Source organism: Galeopterus variegatus, unplaced genomic scaffold (genome assembly GCF_000696425.1).
Source record: "Galeopterus variegatus unplaced genomic scaffold, G_variegatus-3.0.2 Scaffold3810, whole genome shotgun sequence".
In the NCBI taxonomy this organism is placed as follows: domain Eukaryota; kingdom Metazoa; phylum Chordata; class Mammalia; order Dermoptera; family Cynocephalidae; genus Galeopterus; species Galeopterus variegatus.
In genome coordinates, this window is record NW_007729921.1 from 179,465 (window position 1) to 198,824 (window position 19,360).

At 35.2% G+C, this 19,360-nt stretch overlaps 2 protein-coding genes across 2 annotated transcripts in view; one reads left to right on the plus strand and one right to left on the minus strand.

Moving 5' to 3' along the window:
• RUNDC3B (RUN domain containing 3B) overlaps positions 1–12,365 on the plus strand; it is a 159,994-nt gene extending 147,629 nt beyond the window's left edge. Inside the window, exon 13 of the mRNA XM_008586033.1 lies at positions 9,830–12,365. Within this exon, the coding sequence (XP_008584255.1) occupies positions 9,830–9,975 (146 nt within the window). The 3' untranslated portion in view covers positions 9,976–12,365. The remainder of the gene's footprint in view (positions 1–9,829) is intronic.
• Positions 12,366–16,011: 3,646 nt separating this feature from the next.
• SLC25A40 (solute carrier family 25, member 40) overlaps positions 16,012–19,360 on the minus strand; it is a 20,097-nt gene continuing 16,748 nt past the window's right edge. Inside the window, exons 7-8 of the mRNA XM_008586034.1 lie at positions 17,336–17,416; positions 16,012–16,964 (exon numbers count right to left, since the gene is read on the minus strand). Coding sequence (XP_008584256.1) covers positions 16,855–16,964; positions 17,336–17,416 — 191 coding nt within the window. The 3' untranslated portion in view covers positions 16,012–16,854. The remainder of the gene's footprint in view (positions 16,965–17,335; positions 17,417–19,360) is intronic.

Here is a 19,360-nt window from a genome sequence, read left to right on the forward strand (position 1 = left end):
TTAGGTTGTGCATTTAGAGAAGAAATATCAAATCCTGACATGAGAATTGGATTTTTGTAGATAATTTCATGAACCTGGAAAACACTGGAGAAATAATAATACCAAATTAGACAATAAAAGTAGTCCTGCAAACTATCAGGACATAAATTTATCACATAGAAATCAATAGCTTTCACATACATAAACAGTAACCAGTAAATAATGTAATGGTAGTAGAGAAAAACAATTTAAATAGCAACAGAGAAAGTAAAATACTTAAATTTTCCAAATTTTCTTTCTAAATTTATTCTAATGTGACGAAAACTATAGGACATTCTTAAAAGACACATAAGCAGACTTGAGAAAATCAAAAGAAATGCTTTTTTGAGTTTTCTCTAAATTAGTTTAAAGTTAATGATACCCTACATTCCTTTTTACTTTCTAATCCAGCAATCACACATCTAGTACAAAAATATGTATGCACAAGGTTATTATACTCACTTAGTATTCCTTCATATTCTGCACTTTTCCCTGAATGCTTATCACATTTTCAGGTATTTCTCTAGCTATCCTCTTTTTAAAATTTAACTTTTTATTTTAAGACAATTACAGTTTCACATGTAATCGTAAGAAATGCAGAGAAGGGTACAGGGTTTACCCCAGTGGTAACATCTTAGAAAATTATCACACTGTAACAGCCATGATATTGAAATTAATACAATCCACTGATTTAATTTGGACTTACATGTACTCATACTGTGTGTAGTTAGTTCTGTGCTGTTTTAGCATGTATGTGCATTTGTGTATACACAACAACAGTTAGGATACAGAACAGTTCCACTGTCACAAGGATCCTGTGTGCTGCCCTTTGTAACCAGACCAACCTCCTTCCCAACCCTACCCTATCTCTGCCCCATCCTGAATCCATGGCAAACACTAATCTATTCTCCATTCCTATAATTTTGTTATTTCAAGAGTGCTATATAAATTATACAGTATATATAAGACTACATATGTAGTTTAGACATATAGTATAAAGACTATTGGGATTGGCTTTTTCCACTCAGCATATTTCCCTTGAGATCTAGCCAAGTGGTAATGTGTATCAATAGTTCATTCCTTTTTATAAATAAACGTATTCCATATGGATATCCTGTAGTTCTTTTTTTGTTAAATAACTTACCCATCGAAAGATATTTGGGTTGTTTTCAGTTTGGCACTATGGATTTGTTATGAAAATTTCTTTACAAGTTCTTGTGTAAACACAAGACTTCATTTCTCTGGGATAAATACCAAGGATTACTGTTGCTGGGCTGTATGAAGAAACAGCCAGGCTATTATTCAGGGTGACTGTACCAACTTGCACTCCCAGCAGCAATGTATGAGTGATCCAGTTGCTTCACATCCTCACCAACATTTGGTGTTGTCACTATTTTTTATTTTAACCATTCTGAGAGATATATAGTGATATCTCATTTTGGTTTTAATTTGCATTTCCTTGATGGCTAATGAAGTTGAACATCTTTTCATGCGCTTATTTGCCATCTGTGTCCTATTCAGTGAAATTTTTCTTCCTGTGTTTTGCTTATTCTCTAATTAGATCACATTTCTTTTGTTGCTGAGTTTTGAAAGTTCAAAAGATACTTTTAAAATTGACACCTGTAGCTGAAAAAAGCTCAAACATGATGAGTAAAACAATGTGTTTTTCATATTTTCTAAAACTAACCTTTTAAAATATATTAACTCGAGGTGAAATATTTTTTTGGAAGTTCAACATTGCTTTTACTGTTGTTTCTTTGTATTGAATTCCAGTACAAATAAAATGAAACCTTATTAAAAGACATTCATGATATCGTCCAATTTTATAATATTCTTTCTACCCACTTTTCTTTCTGAATGTAAGCTAGATGATATCTTTAAAATTTCTTGCTGTGTGCTTTGTTGCACTGGTTGAATTCCTTATAATGAATGTCTTTAACAAGCAAAATAGATGGGTTTTTCCTTTTTAAAAGAAACACACACAAAAAACCAAACAAACCTGGAAGCCAAATACATCAAGATGTTAGAAGTGGTTAATTTTGGTGGTGGAACTATAAATGATTGTTACTTTTACATACTTTATGCATGTTAATATTTTTGATAAACATCTTCTGAAGAGTCTTAAAAAATGAAGATTTGTTAATTATGACTTGAAAAAAATAGCAAAGAAAGTGTTTTTTCCTTATGTCCTTTCATAGTCCCCTTACACTCCTCAAGGACATATTTTAACAAATATTATAGTAAAAAGGCATAAAACAAAAAGCAACTCAATATTCCTGTTATTAAATAAAAGAAATTTTCAGAAGTTAAAATGCACTGTAATCACACTGATAGAAAAGGGTGAGAAATGATCTTTTTTTAAATTTTAATTTTTTATTGAATCAAAATTGATTATATATATTTTTGGGGTTCAACATTGAGATATGTTGATCTAGTCAATATTACTAGCATATATATTGTTACAAATCGTAATTATTCTTTGTGCCACTTGTCCAATCTCTCCCCATCCTCCTCCCTCCCACCTCCCCCTCTAATTACCCTAGATTTCTTCTCTCCTGAAAGAATAATGGTTACTCTGTTTTGCTGCCTAGATGATCTGTCCAATGCTGAGAGGTGTGATCAGGTCCCCCAGTATTATCATAGAGCAGATGCTTCTTCTGTCACTCTGAAATGGGCTTTATGGAAAGAGACATCCTCTTCTTTATCTCTGCTGGTGACTCTCCTTGTGTCAGTGCACTCCAGTGGTTGACAGACCATCTGCGGGGTGGTTTTGGCATATAGCCACTTTCGTGGCAGCCATGGTTATTGTGGTGGCTGTGGTGGACCACCCACATGGAGGTGATGTTTTTGGCATGCTCCTTGGCACTGGTGGTGTGCCTCGTTGTGGGGTGTGTCTGGTCCCTGACTCCATGCCTCAGGTCCCCAGGCAGGCCCCGAGATGCTGGCATGATGTGCCTGGTTTTGGGGGGGGTGCAGGGGTCCAGTCCCTGGCTCCATACCCCAGGCCCCCGGGTGGGGCCATGAGGTACTGGTGGTGTGCCTGGTTGTGGGCAGGATGTCTGGTCCCTGGCTCCATACCTTGGGTCACTGGGCAGGCTATGAGCCACTGCCATGGTGTGCCTGGATGTGGGTATGGGGTCAGGTCACTGGCTCCATGCCTCGGGTCAATGGGCGGACTCCGATGCACTAGTGTGGTGTGCCTGGTTGTGGGAGGGGGTTCCGGTCCCCTTCTCCATGACTCAGGTCCCTAGGTGGGCCCCAAGGCACTGGTGCAGTGTACCAGGTTATGGGAGGGTGGTTTAATCCCCTTCTCCATGCCTCTCCCTGGGCGGGGCCCAAGGCACTGGCGTGCTGAGCCTGGTTGTGGGGAGGGGGTCTGGTCCCCAACTCAAAGCCTCCAGTTCCCAGGCAGGCCCCAAGATGATGGTGGTGTGCCTAGGCCGGAACTAATTTTTTGTCTTTTGCTTACTTCTGATATGGGGGAACTTCCTGTGGGAACCAGTACTTGAGGTGTGTGGTTTAGCTAAATTGCTGCTTTGCTGCTGTTTCCCTATTGGAGGGCTTTTTGTGCAGCTCAGGGTTTAATGGTTGATCTTACATGTACTTCCCGTTCTCCAGAGACCTGGTGGATCTGGGTTGTGTAGAAACTCTGATCTGGGCCTAAGTTTTTTCATCAAACTGCACCCCATACAATTCTGCATTCCCGACCAGTCTCTTCTGAGTGGTCCTGTGCTGATGGGGTGGCAGGTTGGCTGTCCTTGCTGTGTCCCAGTGTTCTCCCAGTGGGCCTGTCTCACCCACCACCTGTGCTACAGACACTTCCCACAGGATGGGACCTGCACTGGTCCCTTGTGATGACTCACCAGCCTATGAATGGTTCGCTTTTTTCAGTTCTGCCTCCTCACTCCTGTGTGGGTCCACAGGAACCATATTAGTGGTCTTGCTCTCCTGGGGGCTACCAAGGCCCTCTTCTCCCCTGATGCCTCCAAGTAACTCCATTTGAAGGGCACAGCTGCAGCTTCCGCTGGCTCTTGCTCCCTGCACTCATCAGCTCCAGCCTTAAAGCGGCCGTGGCCCGAAACCCTCAGAGCAGTTTTTTTCTTTCTCTCACCGTGGTTTCTCCCACCTTCATGAACTCTGTAGGTCTCTCCTCCTCTTCCCCTGAGCTCCAGCAGTCCCAGCTTGGCTGATGTTACATTTTTATAGTTGTAAATTGGTTGATTTGTGGGAGAGAGTGATGCTGTGAACCATCTATTCCACCAGTTTGCCTGGAACACCTGAGAAATGATCATTTTTAAAGAAGCTATTTATTTATTTTTATGTTTATTATTATTATTATTTTTTGGTGGCTTGCCAGTCATGGAGATCTGAACCTGTGACTTTGGTGTAATAAGGCCATTATCTAACCCATTAAACTAACTGGCCAGCTTTAAGAAGTATTTACTAAGACCCTCATATGTAATAGGCATTATGGTACTAGCTCCTGTATTCCATCAAATCTTAGATGGACTGGGTTTTAAGATACACCATTATTTTTTTTTGTTACACATGTACAACTGTGGTATTGATATACCATTATTTTATGTACTACTAAAAAGGAAAGAAAATGCCAACAATTAAAGTTATGTCATGCTTCCATATCTCTTAGTACTTTTATATTTTAGAGATTTTTTAACCTTTTTAATTTAAATATAATTCACATAACATAAAATTGATCATTTAAAAGTGTTCAAATAAGAGGCAATTAGAAAATTCAGTGCTGGGCCGGCCTGGTGGCGCACCTGGTAGAGTGCGGCGCTTGGGAGCGTGGCAGCGCTCCCGCCGAGGGTTCAGATCCCATATAGAGACCAGTCTGCTCACTGGTTGAGCGCGGTGCGGGCGCGACACCGAGGGTTGCGATCCCGTTGCCGGTCGCGGTATGGGCACGACACTGAGGGTTGCGATCCCGTTACCGGTCATGAAAAAAGACAGAAAGAAAAAAAAAAAAGAAAATTCAGTGCTGTGCAACCATCACCACTATCCAATTCCCGAATATTGTCATCACCCAAAGAAAGAAGCTCTGTACCTATTTAGTATTCAGTCCCAATTCCCCCTCCCCTGTTCCCTGGAAACTACTGATCTACTTTCTGTTTGGATTTATCTATTCAGGACATTTTATAAAATAAAATCATATAATATGTAGCTTTTAAAAAAGATGTGGCTTCTTTGACTTAGTATGTTTTCAAGGTTCAACCCTGTGTCAGTGCTTCATCCCTTTTTATGGCTGAACAATATTCCTGTGTATGGTTATACCATAATTTGCTTAATTATTTATCAGATGGACATTTAGGTTGTTTCTACTTTTTGACTATTACGAGTAGTGCTGCTAGGAAGATTCATGTACAAGTTTTTGTGTGAATATATATTTTTATTTCTTTTGGGTATATACCCAGGAATGGAATTGGCTGAATCATATGTTTGACCATTTGAGGAACTGCCAACCTGTTTCCCAAAGTGTCTACACCATTTAAAGTTCCACAAGCAATGTATGAGAGTTTCAGTTTCTCTATAATCTTACCAACACATGTTATTGTCTGCCTTTGATTATAGCCATCCTGACGGGTGTGAAGTGTAGTATCTCATTGTGGTTCTGAGGATTTATATTTTCCTAAGGAGTAATGATGTTGAACATCTTCTCATGTGATTAGCCATTTGTATGTCATCTTTGGAGAAATGTTTATTCAAATCCTTTGACCATTTTAAATTACATTGTGTGTCTTTTCATCGATATGTAATAGTTTATGTATATTCTGTGTACTAGACCCTTAACACATAGATGATTTTCAAATATTATATCCCATTGAGTGATGTCTTTTCACTTTCTTATTAGTATTGTTCGACTTACAAAGTTTTTAATTTTGATTGTGGTCCTTTTTGTCTAGTTTTTCTTTTGGTTGCTTGTGCTTTGGGTGTCATACCTAAGAAACTATTGCCTAACCCAAGGTCATGCCAATTTATTCCTATATTTTCTACTACGAGTTTTATAATTTTTTTTTAAGCTTTTACATGTAGGTCTTTGATCCATTTTGAGTTAATTTTTGTATTTAGTGTGAGTGAAGGGCCCACCTTTATTCTTCTGCATGTAGTTAGCCAGTTGTCCCTGCATCATTTGTTGAAAAGACTATTCTTTCCCCTACTGAATGGTCTTAGAACCCTTGTTAAAATCCATTGACCATACAAGTATGGGTTTATTTTTGGACTCTGAATTGTCCCATTGGTCTGTATGTCTATGCCAGTACCATACTGTCTTGATTACTTTGTAGTAAGTTTTGAAATCAGGATATTTGGGTCCTACTCAACTTGATCATTTTAAAGACTGTTACTCCACTTGTTCATTTTCAAGACTGTTTTGGCTATTTGGGGTCCTTTGCATTTTCATATAAATTTTACAATCAGGTTGTTGCTTCTCAAAAAAAGGCAGAATTTTGATGGGGAATACATTGAATCTGCATATATTTGGGGAGTACTGCCATCTTAATATTATCTTCCAATCCATGGGAAGATGGGGTGTTTTTCTGCTAATTTAGATCTTCAGTTACTTTCAACAGTATTTATTGTTTTCAGTGTATAACTCTTGTACTTTTTTGGTTAAATTTATTCCTAAGTATGTTATTCTTTTAGATGCTCTTGTAAATGGAATTGTTTTCTTAATTTTATTTTCAGATTGTTCATTGCTTCTTTTAGACTGTAAGCATAGATTTTGAAAGTTATACTTTGTTCTTCTGTATCTATAAAAGGAAAAAAAATTCAAATGCCCAAGGTATTCCCAGAACTTCTTTATGTTCAGAGTCCATCTCTTCTGAATTATTTTTTGAATTAAAACTGTCAGTGACCATGTCTTTCCTCACAGTAGCATTCTCTGTGCCAACAGTGAACCATTTCCTCAAACAATACTCCACTGTTGTAGGAATTTTCTTTCAAGCTGCCAATAAGCATCCTGCACATTTTTATGCAGGCACTGTCCTATTTGTCTAAGTTATAGTTTCATTTTCTTGATCAGTAAAATCAGATTCTTCTGGAAGTTAAACAGCTTCTCTTCCAAGGCCATAGGAATTTTTTTAAAAATTGATCTTTGATATCTTAAAAATCTTTCATGATGAATGAATCAGTCACACCAATTGCATGTTGCCTCAAAATTTCTTTCTTCTGCCCCAGTTACATCTTGGCATGTGATAAGCAACTCTTTTGCATATGTCACTTCATCTACTTGCAGAGTATTTTCACTTTCTTAAAGATTTCTTTTTACAATCACTTTGCATTTTTTTTTTAAGAAAATACGAATTGCAGTAATTCCTGTAATGATGAATATTTGCTTCAGTGATATGAAATGTACTTCCAGCTATCTGTTTTCATGCTTTTCTGTGAACAAATAACTTTTCATTTTAAGGCCAAGTTATAATGTTTTTAAAGGTATTTTAAGCAGCATGTAAACCTGGCTCTCGTAATACCAATCACACAAGTAACTCAATTAAAGTGATAAATTAACATGAATACCTGTGACCAAGTTAACACACGTACATGCAAAAGCAACTGTCACAACTCCCTCCTGGCCAACTACAACAGACATTGGTTCCAGTAGTTTGAAATTTTATTGCATTAATTAAGTGATAACCACACCTTTTGTCTAAAACCACTGTTCACAAAAAGGTGACATGGTCCTTACACAACAGTTTAATATAAAATTTTTTCTTTTATTTATGGGTTTATGATGGAGCCTAAAGAATTTCTTTAGGCATTCCTTAAAATTATGATACATATTCACTGACCCTCCCTGTCCCCATCGACTCCCTCCTTCTCACCCCAAACTTCTCTTCCTTAGAGTTGGTGATCTCACCATTCTCCTATAGTTCTAAAAACCTACTGAGTCATTCATGGCTACTCCCACTTAACAGTGAATTTCATTATAAATTTCATTACTTTTTTGAGGCAGATTCAATGGAAAGGTCCCTTTTTTATTATTAAAAACATTAAACTGAAAACTGGCTCAGTTTTGGATAGAGTTCTTACAGTAATTTAACTGACATATGCTTTATTTGTTGCATTGTGTAAATTATCTTCTGTGAAACGTGAACCCAGATCTTAATTGCATACTGCTTCTCCTGTTTCTAAAGAGTCACACACATTAAAAAAAATCACTAATTGTATGACAGTGTTAGAACACTGCAGGCCTGTAAAAGAGATTTTAAGGCCCCCTAGGGAAAAACATTTTGATGAAAAAATTGGGGGTAATGAAAATTTTGGAAATAGTGGTGATGGTTGCACAATACTGTTTATGTAATTAGTGTCCCTGAATTTTACATTCAGAAATGGTTAAAATAGTAAATTACATGTTTTATATATATGTATTTATCACAGTAAAAAAATAGTTATATACATATACATGTATACATAATTAGCAGTAAATCTCTTTAAAAGATCCAGGGCCAGTATTTGAAGAGGAAATCTGGAGAGACTATCCAAACAGTTGAGTCCTTGGAGCATTTAGCAAGAACTCCAGAGTGTTGATTTTATCCTGAAATGAGTCCTGATCTTAAATATTAAAAGGTTCTTAGAATATCTATACCTTTTGATCCCAACATATGATCAACATTTCAAATCTGACTGTAACAACTGCTCTTCCATATCTTTTCCTAACACTGTTGTATTTTCCTGGTCAGCAAAACTATGATGTTAGCACAGCCACTCATCTTTTGTTATCTGTTCCCATTTTACAAAGGAAAGAAAAGGCTCAAAGATGATGCCTTGCCTAAGATCACAAAGCTAAAAAGGACATAGGAGCCATACTGAGTCCCAGTGCATTTCCACTGAATCATCATTCATTAATTATATAGTTATTTAATGAGCATCTACGGTGTGCTAGGCACTGGGAATATAATAAACAAAGACCATGTCCTTTCTCAAAAAGTTTACAGGTTAATAAAGGAGAGAGAAATTCCACAATTACCACACATTATGACAAAGTGGGGCAAGTACAAAGGACTATGGGAATAATTCAGAGGGGCTGTTTGAAACAATGTAAAATATTTAAAAACATCTGATGTCTAGTTCAGCTTACACTTCTACAACTACCTGAGTAACACCTAAATTTTCCATCTTTGTAAACCTTGTAATTTTCAAAGACCTTAGCCTTTCACAGCCCCCAGCCAGCCACTTATAGCTGGTATTTGCACATTGTGGGTTGAAAAATACTCAGCTCTATAAAGAACTTATTTTATCTCAGCTGTGGAAACAGACCTTGTACCATTCTTCCTTCATGGATCTACTGAAGTCCAACACTTAACAAAGTTCCTGATACATAGTAGATTCTGAATAATTGTTTAAAAAGTAAGTTTCCCAAATCAAGCCTTCATATTGAATTGGGGGATCCAATCTGACAAGGATCAACATGCTTCTAATGCATTACTTTACCTAAGTATGGATTTTCTGGTATTTCTGTGGCCTGGGCACTGTTTCTGTTATTCGGTTTAGTTTATTATTATCCTTTACTAACCAAACCTGTTCTCCAAAAAAGGTAAACTTTTAATTTTTGCACGAAAACATGGTATCTCAAACTTTCACATCTAGAACTTTTATGAGAAGCATGAATAATCTTGTGTAATGTTTTTTAAGGGTGGTGTTGAAACTGCTGAAAGGTCAAACATGTTGAGTTACAGATCTTTGACTTCATAGATATATTTGCAATATCTTATAAAGTATGGAGGTTTCTAGTGGTTTTAGGATCTTACTGGTATTTTTTAAGGGCAATTAATTGTTATTTTATCCTAATTTTCAGGTAAAGAAGATACTCCCTCATTACTTGGTCTGTGTGGGTCTCTAACATCAGTGGCAAGTTACAAGTCTCTAACTAGTCTAAAATCTAATGACTACCTTGCAAGCCCTACAACAGAGATGACAAGTCCAGGCCTAACTCCATCGTGAACATTTTTATGTAAAAGCCAAAAGTTTTTATGTTGTAAATGTTCAACGTACATAAGTTTGACTGCTGGGAAGACCTTTGAAATTTTTTATTGTTCTGGTACATGTCTGGAATTTTATTGCTTAGAGAGTTCAGTTTACTCCATGTAAACTTCTAAGTGAAAATCATAATGATCCTGCTATTTTTCATTTTAAAAATTCTTATATTTATCATTGAGGAAGTTTAAAAATAGGCTTTAAAAAACTTCCAAAGATCCCCCAAATGAATAATTCATTGCAAATTGTACATATTTATTATTCAGCTGATTTTTATATATTTGTTTAAATGTATCTTAGTGGCCAGAGACTGAGTTCAAGGTTTTATTCCAGAGACTCAAGCCATGTATTTTCTTTCAGTCTTTTATTCAGTGATTAAATTTTCAAAAAAGGATGGCTTATTAATTTCATTTTTCCATTAATTTCTTCCTCAGTTCTAATGTTTAAATGCCTTGTTTTTAATATTAGGGGATGGGTCTCAGCTGTACTTTCAGTGGCTTATTCAGCTTTTCTTTAACATTTATCATGTGGTATCAACTTAATATTCCACTTAACATTTTATAAATTTTGTAGGAATGTGCCTTTTAAGGCAGTTACAGACTTAATTTGTAAGGGTAATAGGAAAAGTATTTTATAGTATTTAAGACTGTTTAGGTAAAAGGAATAAATTTATCTTTGTTTTCCAAAGATTTTCTTAAAAGGTTATCAATTTAAAAATATGATCAGTTGGAAACATTTTTAAATGTAGAACAAATGTTGAAAAATTATCAGGAAAGATTTCAAGTTCAATTAAAGATTTGAGAAGCTTTTAAACAAGGATCAATCGGGTAATCACCATACTTAATAATATATATATATATATATATGTCTAACATACAGTGCTGTTTTTTCTCCCTTGTGTACAGCAGCAATGAATTGCATCATGTGTGTCTTACATCCTCTATCATTAATCATGCCATAATCTCATTTTGAAACTGATGTTAATGTTAAAAGTCCCTACACTTCTGCAGGTAAATTAGTGTTCTTTTTGCAATTTTGGAAACAGTTACATTCATCACTAAAAATTCCACCACAGTGAAAAATAAAATTAGGTATATTTCTATAGTAAGTAATATGAGGAAAACATGATTAGTTGTGCCAAAGAAGTTTTATATATTGTTTACAAGAGGCCACAGTACTTACTGGGGACTTCATATGGCATTTTTGTTTATTAATAAAACATGACATTTAAGCTTAGTAGCTTTGACACATAGGAGGAATGGTCCTCTTAAAACAGTTTACTTCATTAAGAAGCAGCAAGAAGAGCTGACCTTACCATGTTCATTCTTTGTATTAGAAATGCAGGAATGTAGGTGGTTCTCTGCAATATTTATGTATTTTTTCGGTGACTGGCCTGTACAGGGATCGAAACCCTTGACCTTGGTGTTACAGGTGGCACTAACCAACTGATCTGCAATATTTAGAGTTTAGTCTCATAATTTGGAATTTAAGATAATAAATAGTAATAAGGTCAGTCTTATATGTAAGACAGTCATGACAGTGTCATTTCAGGGACAAAGGGCGCCTGGAAACCCTTAAAGTAAGTTACCTTAGATGTGCCAGAACATACTCAGAGCTTTAGTCCTTCAGCTTAAGGCTTTAATACTAATAGAAATGCAAAATTTCTTGAGAAATGCTTCCTTTAATCTATTCTCAGTTCTGTATACCTTAATGTAAGTGAGGTATCTAAAGCAGTTTTTAATCAGCAGAGGGGATGGAAAGGAGGTATAAAATGAGGACAGTGGAAATTTGGGGAGGAGGGAGTGAGGAATGGATAAGGAAGGGAACTTTGAAAATTTCAGCCTGGCTTTGAACACTATTGCTGCTATCCTAAGAACTGTCAGAATGTTTAAATGCTTCATTATTCATGATCCACTCTCAATTTACATTTATGATCCTTTAGTAATTTTAAAAATTGTTAAATTTTTTCCATACATTTTTATAATGTAGAAGGAAGTTCAAGTTTCCATAATGAAACTTTTCAGACTTGTCTATACAATAACTTGTGCATCTTATGCTGCTAAATGCAGATTTAAACATGACATCTGAGGATCGTGACTTTTCCTCCTTTCTTGGAGCATTTAGTATAAAATTCATCTGCTATTGTGAAATTCAGGTTTCTACACAGTTCATTTCACACTAGTTAGAGGTAGTTTGTTAATGTTTGCATGAGGAAACAATGTGTATCTCAACCTTTAATTTTAGGTGGTAACCCCCCCAAAAAGAATGCTGAATTATATGCCAATATCTCCATATGTGTTTTATTGCCTTGATGTACTATACTTGTTGCATGTATATTAAACATTTTGTACCATGAATCAGTGGTCCTATTTTTTCCTTGACAAAAGTTACCTGATTCAAGGTGTACACTGAACTTTTGTTTCAACAAATATGATACATGTATATTATTTCGTACTTAAAATACTAATATGTAAATGGATTTGGAGAAATACTTATTTTAACTCATATAAAATTATTCTTTATTTTTTAAAAAAATAACATGATATGCTTTAGAATATGCAACATATCTATTGAAATAGTACACTTTAGAAGTGGTTCTGGTAGTGTTATTGATTTAATTATAAATAGCCATTTTGTTTTAATTATATAATTGCCATTTCGTTTTCTCACCTGTGAAACAGAAACATCATCATCTTCTTGGCATCTATGTGATGGCACCAGGATGATGTCAGCATTAAATGAAATCAGGTATATAATTTCTAAGGAGGTAAATGCCGAATGCAAGCTACTAGTAATTATGATTGGCAGAAATCTTCAAAAAACAAGTAAACTAAGTCAATTATTATTTGTCATTTTTATAAGATTTCCATACAAGTTTTCAAGTGGTTATAAATGTGTCTCAAATTCACAACTTATGAAAATATCTTTTGTTAAAGTTGCTATCATTAGGCTAAATGTCCGAATTTTGCTAAACTAACAGATTACTTTGGAAGTGTCACAAGACAGCTTTAAACCTTATGCTTTTTAAAAATTTTTAAATCGTTTCAATTTGTTCTTCTGTAAGCAAAGCAGCTTCTATTTAGCTTTAGCATTTGTTCTTTTCAACTAATAGGAAAGGGAAAATAAAATGGTATCTTTGTTATTATGGCACATTTTAAAAGTATATTATAATACAAACCAAAACTTTTAGATTGTTTTTAAACATGCCAAAGTATTAGACGCCCCATTTTCCATGCTGCCAGTTATCTTTCCAAAACCCAAGTGTAACTGTTACAGCTATGTCAAAAATCTTCCCTTGGTTTCCTACTGCCTTCTTGTTCCTCCTTTGGCACACAAGGCCTCTGGATATATTTCCATTGTCTCCTACCACATTCCCATATACCCACCTTGTGCAAACCACGTGGACTAAATTCCACTGCCTTACTGAGACTCCCACCTCCCTGCATGTTTAATTGGATTGCCTGCCCTTCCTAATCTTAGATTTCCTGACCACTCGTCTGCCCTTGGGCTGAGTAAACAACTCCTCAGATTTCCCATAACTCCCCTTGCATACTTCTGTCTGTCATAGCTCTGAAACCTCCTATGGACAGTGCCAATATCTGAAACGTCTTATATCCAGTGCTTTGTATACTGCCTATCACATAAAAGGTCTCTATAAATATTGACAGATTAAAAAATAAAGGAAGTAATCTTTTATTTAAAAAAATTAAACGCAGGATAAAATAAACACAAAAGGCTACATACATAAAAAGTTCATTTTAGAAAAAAAATTCAAAAGTGATACACTAAACTTTCCCACATCCCTAAAAGCTGTGCCTATGAGAAAGGGAAGGAAGAATTTAATTTTATATTTAAGTAATTAAATGTATATATTAGAAAATTTGACATTAATATTAATAGAATGAAAACTGTTTTAGAAACATTACATTACCAAGAACACTAGTAGAGACTATGTTCACAAATACTGCAATTCTTGCAACATATGTACTGAAAAGACTGGGAAGACCATATGGGTAAAATTTAAATTTATCTACTGATCTGAAGATCTACTGATTTGCGAATACTCATCACTGCCAATTATTGTTCCATTATTTTACAAGACAGAACTCTGAGAGAAAACTAAATTTTAATATTTTAGCTATTCCATGAACTAAGTTTATCCAGGTACACTTTCAATTCAAAAACGAAGTTATTATTACAGCAAAATGCTGAAATAATTTCTAGCAAACCCTTTTTAGTTGCTAATATATTTTAAAAGTATTCATGCTTCTTTACCACTTAAGTATAGAGAAAGTTTCAAATCAGCCTTCCTTTTATCCAGATACATATGTGTTAGAAAATCTACTAGGCAATTAGATTTATTTAACTTATTTTATTCATAAACAAGAATTTTTCTCAAGTGTAGTACTGGGGGTTCAAGGAGATGGAAACCTTTCTGGTATTTATAGGTGATACTAAATTGAAATTTTGTGACTGCTTTTTGAGAATACAGTACTAAGTTTTCCGGCCTTTTTCTACCAATCAATTATCGAAAAGAAGTATAGCAAAACTAAGGTAAATTTAAATTTAATATTGTTAAACAGCGGTGTTCAAGATAAACTTCCATATATATACAGTATGGCATTACATAATGATTTTATATGAAAATATTTAGCTAGAAGCAACTTTAAGATGGCATAAAATATTTTAATGCAAATATAAGAAAGATGTATATTGCAACTTTAAGGTAAATCAACAGGTAAAACAAACACAAAAAGGGCCGGCCCGGTGGCGCACTGGAGAGTGCGCCGCTTGGGAGTGTGGCAGCGCTCCCACCGAGGGTTTGGATCCCATGTGGAGACCGGTTCCCGCTCACTGGCTGAGCATGGTGCGGGTGCAACACCGAGGGTTGCTTTTAATGCAAATATAAGAAAGATGTATATTGCAACTTTAAGGTAAATCAACAGGTAAAACAAACACAAAAAGGGCCGGCCCGGTGGCGCACTGGAGAGTGCGCCGCTTGGGAGTGTGGCAGCGCTCCCACCGAGGGTTTGGATCCCATGTGGAGACCGGTTCCCGCTCACTGGCTGAGCGTGGTGTGGGCGCAACACCGAGGGTTGCAATCCCGTTGCCGGTCCCCGGTATGGGCGCGGCACCGAGGGTTGCGATCCCGTTACCGGTCAGTAAAAAAGACAAAAAGGAAAAAAAAAAAAACACAAAAGGCTACATACACGTCCTATATAGTTTATTTCTGGTGAGACATATAAACACTTTTCTACTGTAATACAAAATGCATTAATCCTCTACTGACACCATAGAAGGCTTTTCACCTAAATATATGAGGGCACTTCAAAAAGTTCATGGAAAGATTCATATTATCTTTCAATTCTATTTTTTTCCATGAACTTTTTGAAATACCCTCATATTACTCTACTTTAGGAGGATAAAATGCTTCACATTTTCATAAAATACACACTAACTGCAATAAAGTTCATTTTCTTATAGGATACAGATCCTGAAAATAACAAACAAAAATATGAATACCATTTCTTAGCCTGCCATAATATCCTTTTTTATCTCATTCCTAAATACAGTCATAAGCTAAATTACTTTGTCATGAACAATGACTGAAACCAATTTTGTCAAGAAAACAGCTGCTTAGGGCTGGTAAGTTAGCTGATTTGGTTAGAGCATGGTGTTATAACCCCAAGGTCAAGGCAACAGCTTCTTGATTAGTCCCCTGGTCTAGCATCTAGCATACTAACGTGAGATGGCATAAAATCAAGGGACATTTTAGAAATATTTTATGACAGTTATCATAGTAATGATCTCTGTCTTGTTAGAACAAGCCAAAAGAAATGATTTAGGGTTGGCCAGTTAGCCCAGTTGGTTAGAGTGTGTATAGTAACATGAAGGTCCAGGGTTTGATCCCTATATTGGCCAGCCACCAAAAAAAAAAAAAAAAAAATTAGACAACTCCATGAACAATGATACTTGGATTAGAAGATGGCTAAAAACCAGAGCCCATTTCTCTGCCAAACTTTATTTTCACTAGTCTAAATACAATGTGGTTTTCCACTGCACACCCAACCTTGACTGAAGTGAACATTCACTACAATCAGTAAAAACTCCCTCTCTTGCAGAAACATCTAATACAGGGTCTTTTAGTAATCAAAAACGGCAGGATTCACATCATACAAAAGATTATATATTTTAGTTCGTAAAGATAAAACAGCCATATCTTTGATCAGAGAAATCCTAATTCATATGAGGCTTCAAAACAATAACATGGCAGAGGGGGGGACCTAATGCATTTGAATTAAAGAAATTAATAGGTAATATTTCCTAAGTGTGAATAATGCTATTTAATGACTGCCTTCTGTCATCGACTGATATACTGAAATACCTACATACATGATTTAAATGTGCGTAGGACTTGGGCTTTTTTCTTTTGGAAGGCAGCTATGCTCACCACTATACCACCAATGCGCTCTTCTTTTGGATTCTGTTCATCATTCAGCACACAATTCAAAAAGTTACCATGTATCTGACACATTCCCAATAAGATTAAGTTACACTGAAATGTATAATACCAAACTCTTAGTGACTGCTTTTGATGCTAATGAGTAATTTTTCTTTTCTTTACAAGAATGCTCAATGGTTGTGGTTTCTGGAATAACTTTTTCAGAATGTCCAAAAATAGGATAAAATTTACTTTAAAATTAGGATTATGATTTACAGGTAAAGTAGAAATTACGATTCATTTAAATGATAGGAAAGACAAAATCATGGTGAGAGAATAATGATGAAAAAAGTTCTTGCCTAAGAGTCTCCATCTTGTTATTTCAAGTTGAAACAGCATCACTATTATTGTTGCCTTTTAACATTTTGTTTCTGGAAAAAAGCTTTTCCAAATTCATATGTACTGATCATAACTGCACAAGCAGGAGCAATTTTAATTAAGCGAGGAATTAGGCCTGAAAAGAGAATAGGAAAAATCAGAACAAATTTACCTTATTTTTTAAAATATAATTTATTTGGCTTCATTCTGATACTGATCAAATTAAAAGAAGTGATATATCAAATTTTGTACCATAAATTTATAGCAAAGAACAGATCAAACTGTTCACTCCTCACTTCAATTCCATATTATATTATATAGAAATTTTACCTTATTGATAGTAAACCTACTGTCATTTAACATTTCTCTTAACATATAGCAAAGATATTTAGAAGAAAATAACAAATGTGGAATGTTACTTGTAACTTACTCCTGAAAGTTAATTTTAGAAGGTGACAGACTTAAAAGTAATAATTCTACTCGATTCAGTAAAGCAAATATTTTTACCTGCAAATAATCCAGAAAATCCATTTTTAGCAACAATGTTCTTCATTATCTCCCAGGTTGACATATGTAAAGGCATAGAAACTAAATATTAAAATAAAGAATAATGCTATTGTAAATCACAACTTAATAATTTCTAATACAGATAATACATATAAGATAGTGTTTACAGCCTTCAGGGGTATATAATTTCATTACAATAAGAACAAATATGTTTACCTCAAGGTCTATTTTAAGATTTATTTTTAATAGTTGGATTAATTAAAAAGAAACAATGGAAGAAGGCTGTAAGTTTAAAGGTGTATAGAAATGAATGCAATAAAGAGGAAAAAATAGAAGGCTTCCCTTGAATTGATGATGTTTGTTTCTTAAGCTTGATGGTACTGATGGTAGTATTCTTTATACTTTTTTCCATGTCTTAAATATACTTTATAATGAAAATTTTAAAGATTTATAAAAAACTTCATGGGATATCTAATGCCAAAGAAAAGTCCTGATAACCATTTCTTATTTAAACTTTATTGTATACAGTTTAAAAAGATTTTTTCTTCCCAAAAAGAAGTTCTGTAGCTCATTTTTCCTAGTGGTGTCCTACTTTATAGATGTGCTAGTCTTGAAATAAATTAGACTAGTGCTATGTCCTCAAAAAGACAGATTTTAGCTAACAGTAACATCCCTCTTATTTGCACCCATTCCAGCAGCTGGAAAAAAGAAAAAAAGAAAAAAACAAAATAAAAAACTAATTTTGTTAATTTGTCACTGAAGTTCAAACATGAAGATTATGAATGAACTGTTCACACAAAGTTAGCTTACCTTCATTTTACACATTGATCTTAAGCAGCTGGATTTTTTAAAAGTCTAATAAGTAGACATATTACCATGTAAACAATATGACAGATGACAAGCTGAAGATTTCAAAGTCTTGGTTTGAGACCAGCTGGATGATGGGCAAACAATCCTATATTACCCCGTCTAGGTTTTGTGAGGTGCATTATAAAACTCTACAATAATCAATGTTTACACTGATGATAACCCTGAGTCATTAAGAAAGATTAAAATATGTACTACTAAGCAAGCCTGGGAAAAGGGGGGGGATTACAGAAAATATCCTTCAAAAATGGCTTTTTAGAATTTTGCCACTTAATGGAGTAGGACTCATTATCTCAAAATTTTATTTATATATAATGTCAGAATCTCTGACTGTAAAGATAATGAGGCCTTGTGATTTTAACAAGCTATATTAACAATATAGTAAACACACTGTAGCAATCCAACAGAAAGAAGTTATTGTAAAACTGTTATATTACAAAGTGCTTATGAATGAAATTTAACTTTCTAAAGAAAGTCAATGACAAGAACTTTATACTACAAGTTGGAAACTTTTACTTCATGTTTAAATGATTTCATTTGCATTTTAGAAACACATGAAAGAAATGAGATCAAGTAGCCAGGTTATTCCTAACCTTGTAGAACTCATATCAGGGTGAAACTACTTTAACATAAAAGAGAATAACAAGGGCCGGCCCGGTGGCGCACTGGATAGTGCGCCGCTTGGGAAGCGCGGCGGCGCTCCCGCCCGAGGGTTCAGATCCCACATACAGACCGGTTCCCGTTCACTGGCTGAGTGGGGCGCGGGAGCAGCGCCGAGGGTTGCAATCCCGTTGCCGGTCCCCGGTCTGGTACGGGGGCAACACTGAGGGTTGTGATCCGTTGCCAGACACGGAAAAAGTCAAAAGACAAAAAAAAAAAAAAAAAAGAGAATAACAAAAAGAGAGTATCAACTGAATGTAAGCCAGGGCCGAGCTCTAGTGGCACCTTAACAGTTCTCCTGCCTAAAGTTTCAACATTATAGAGCTATTCCTACAAGTAATAAGCAACTTCTTAAACATTGTAAAGAAACACTTTTATTAAATATTTCAGGCATACAGAAAAGCACAGAAAATAATAAACACTCACTGACCATCCAAATTTGTTAAATTGTAACAAGTGTATATTTCAGATACAACTGAAGCCCTCTATATATTCCTC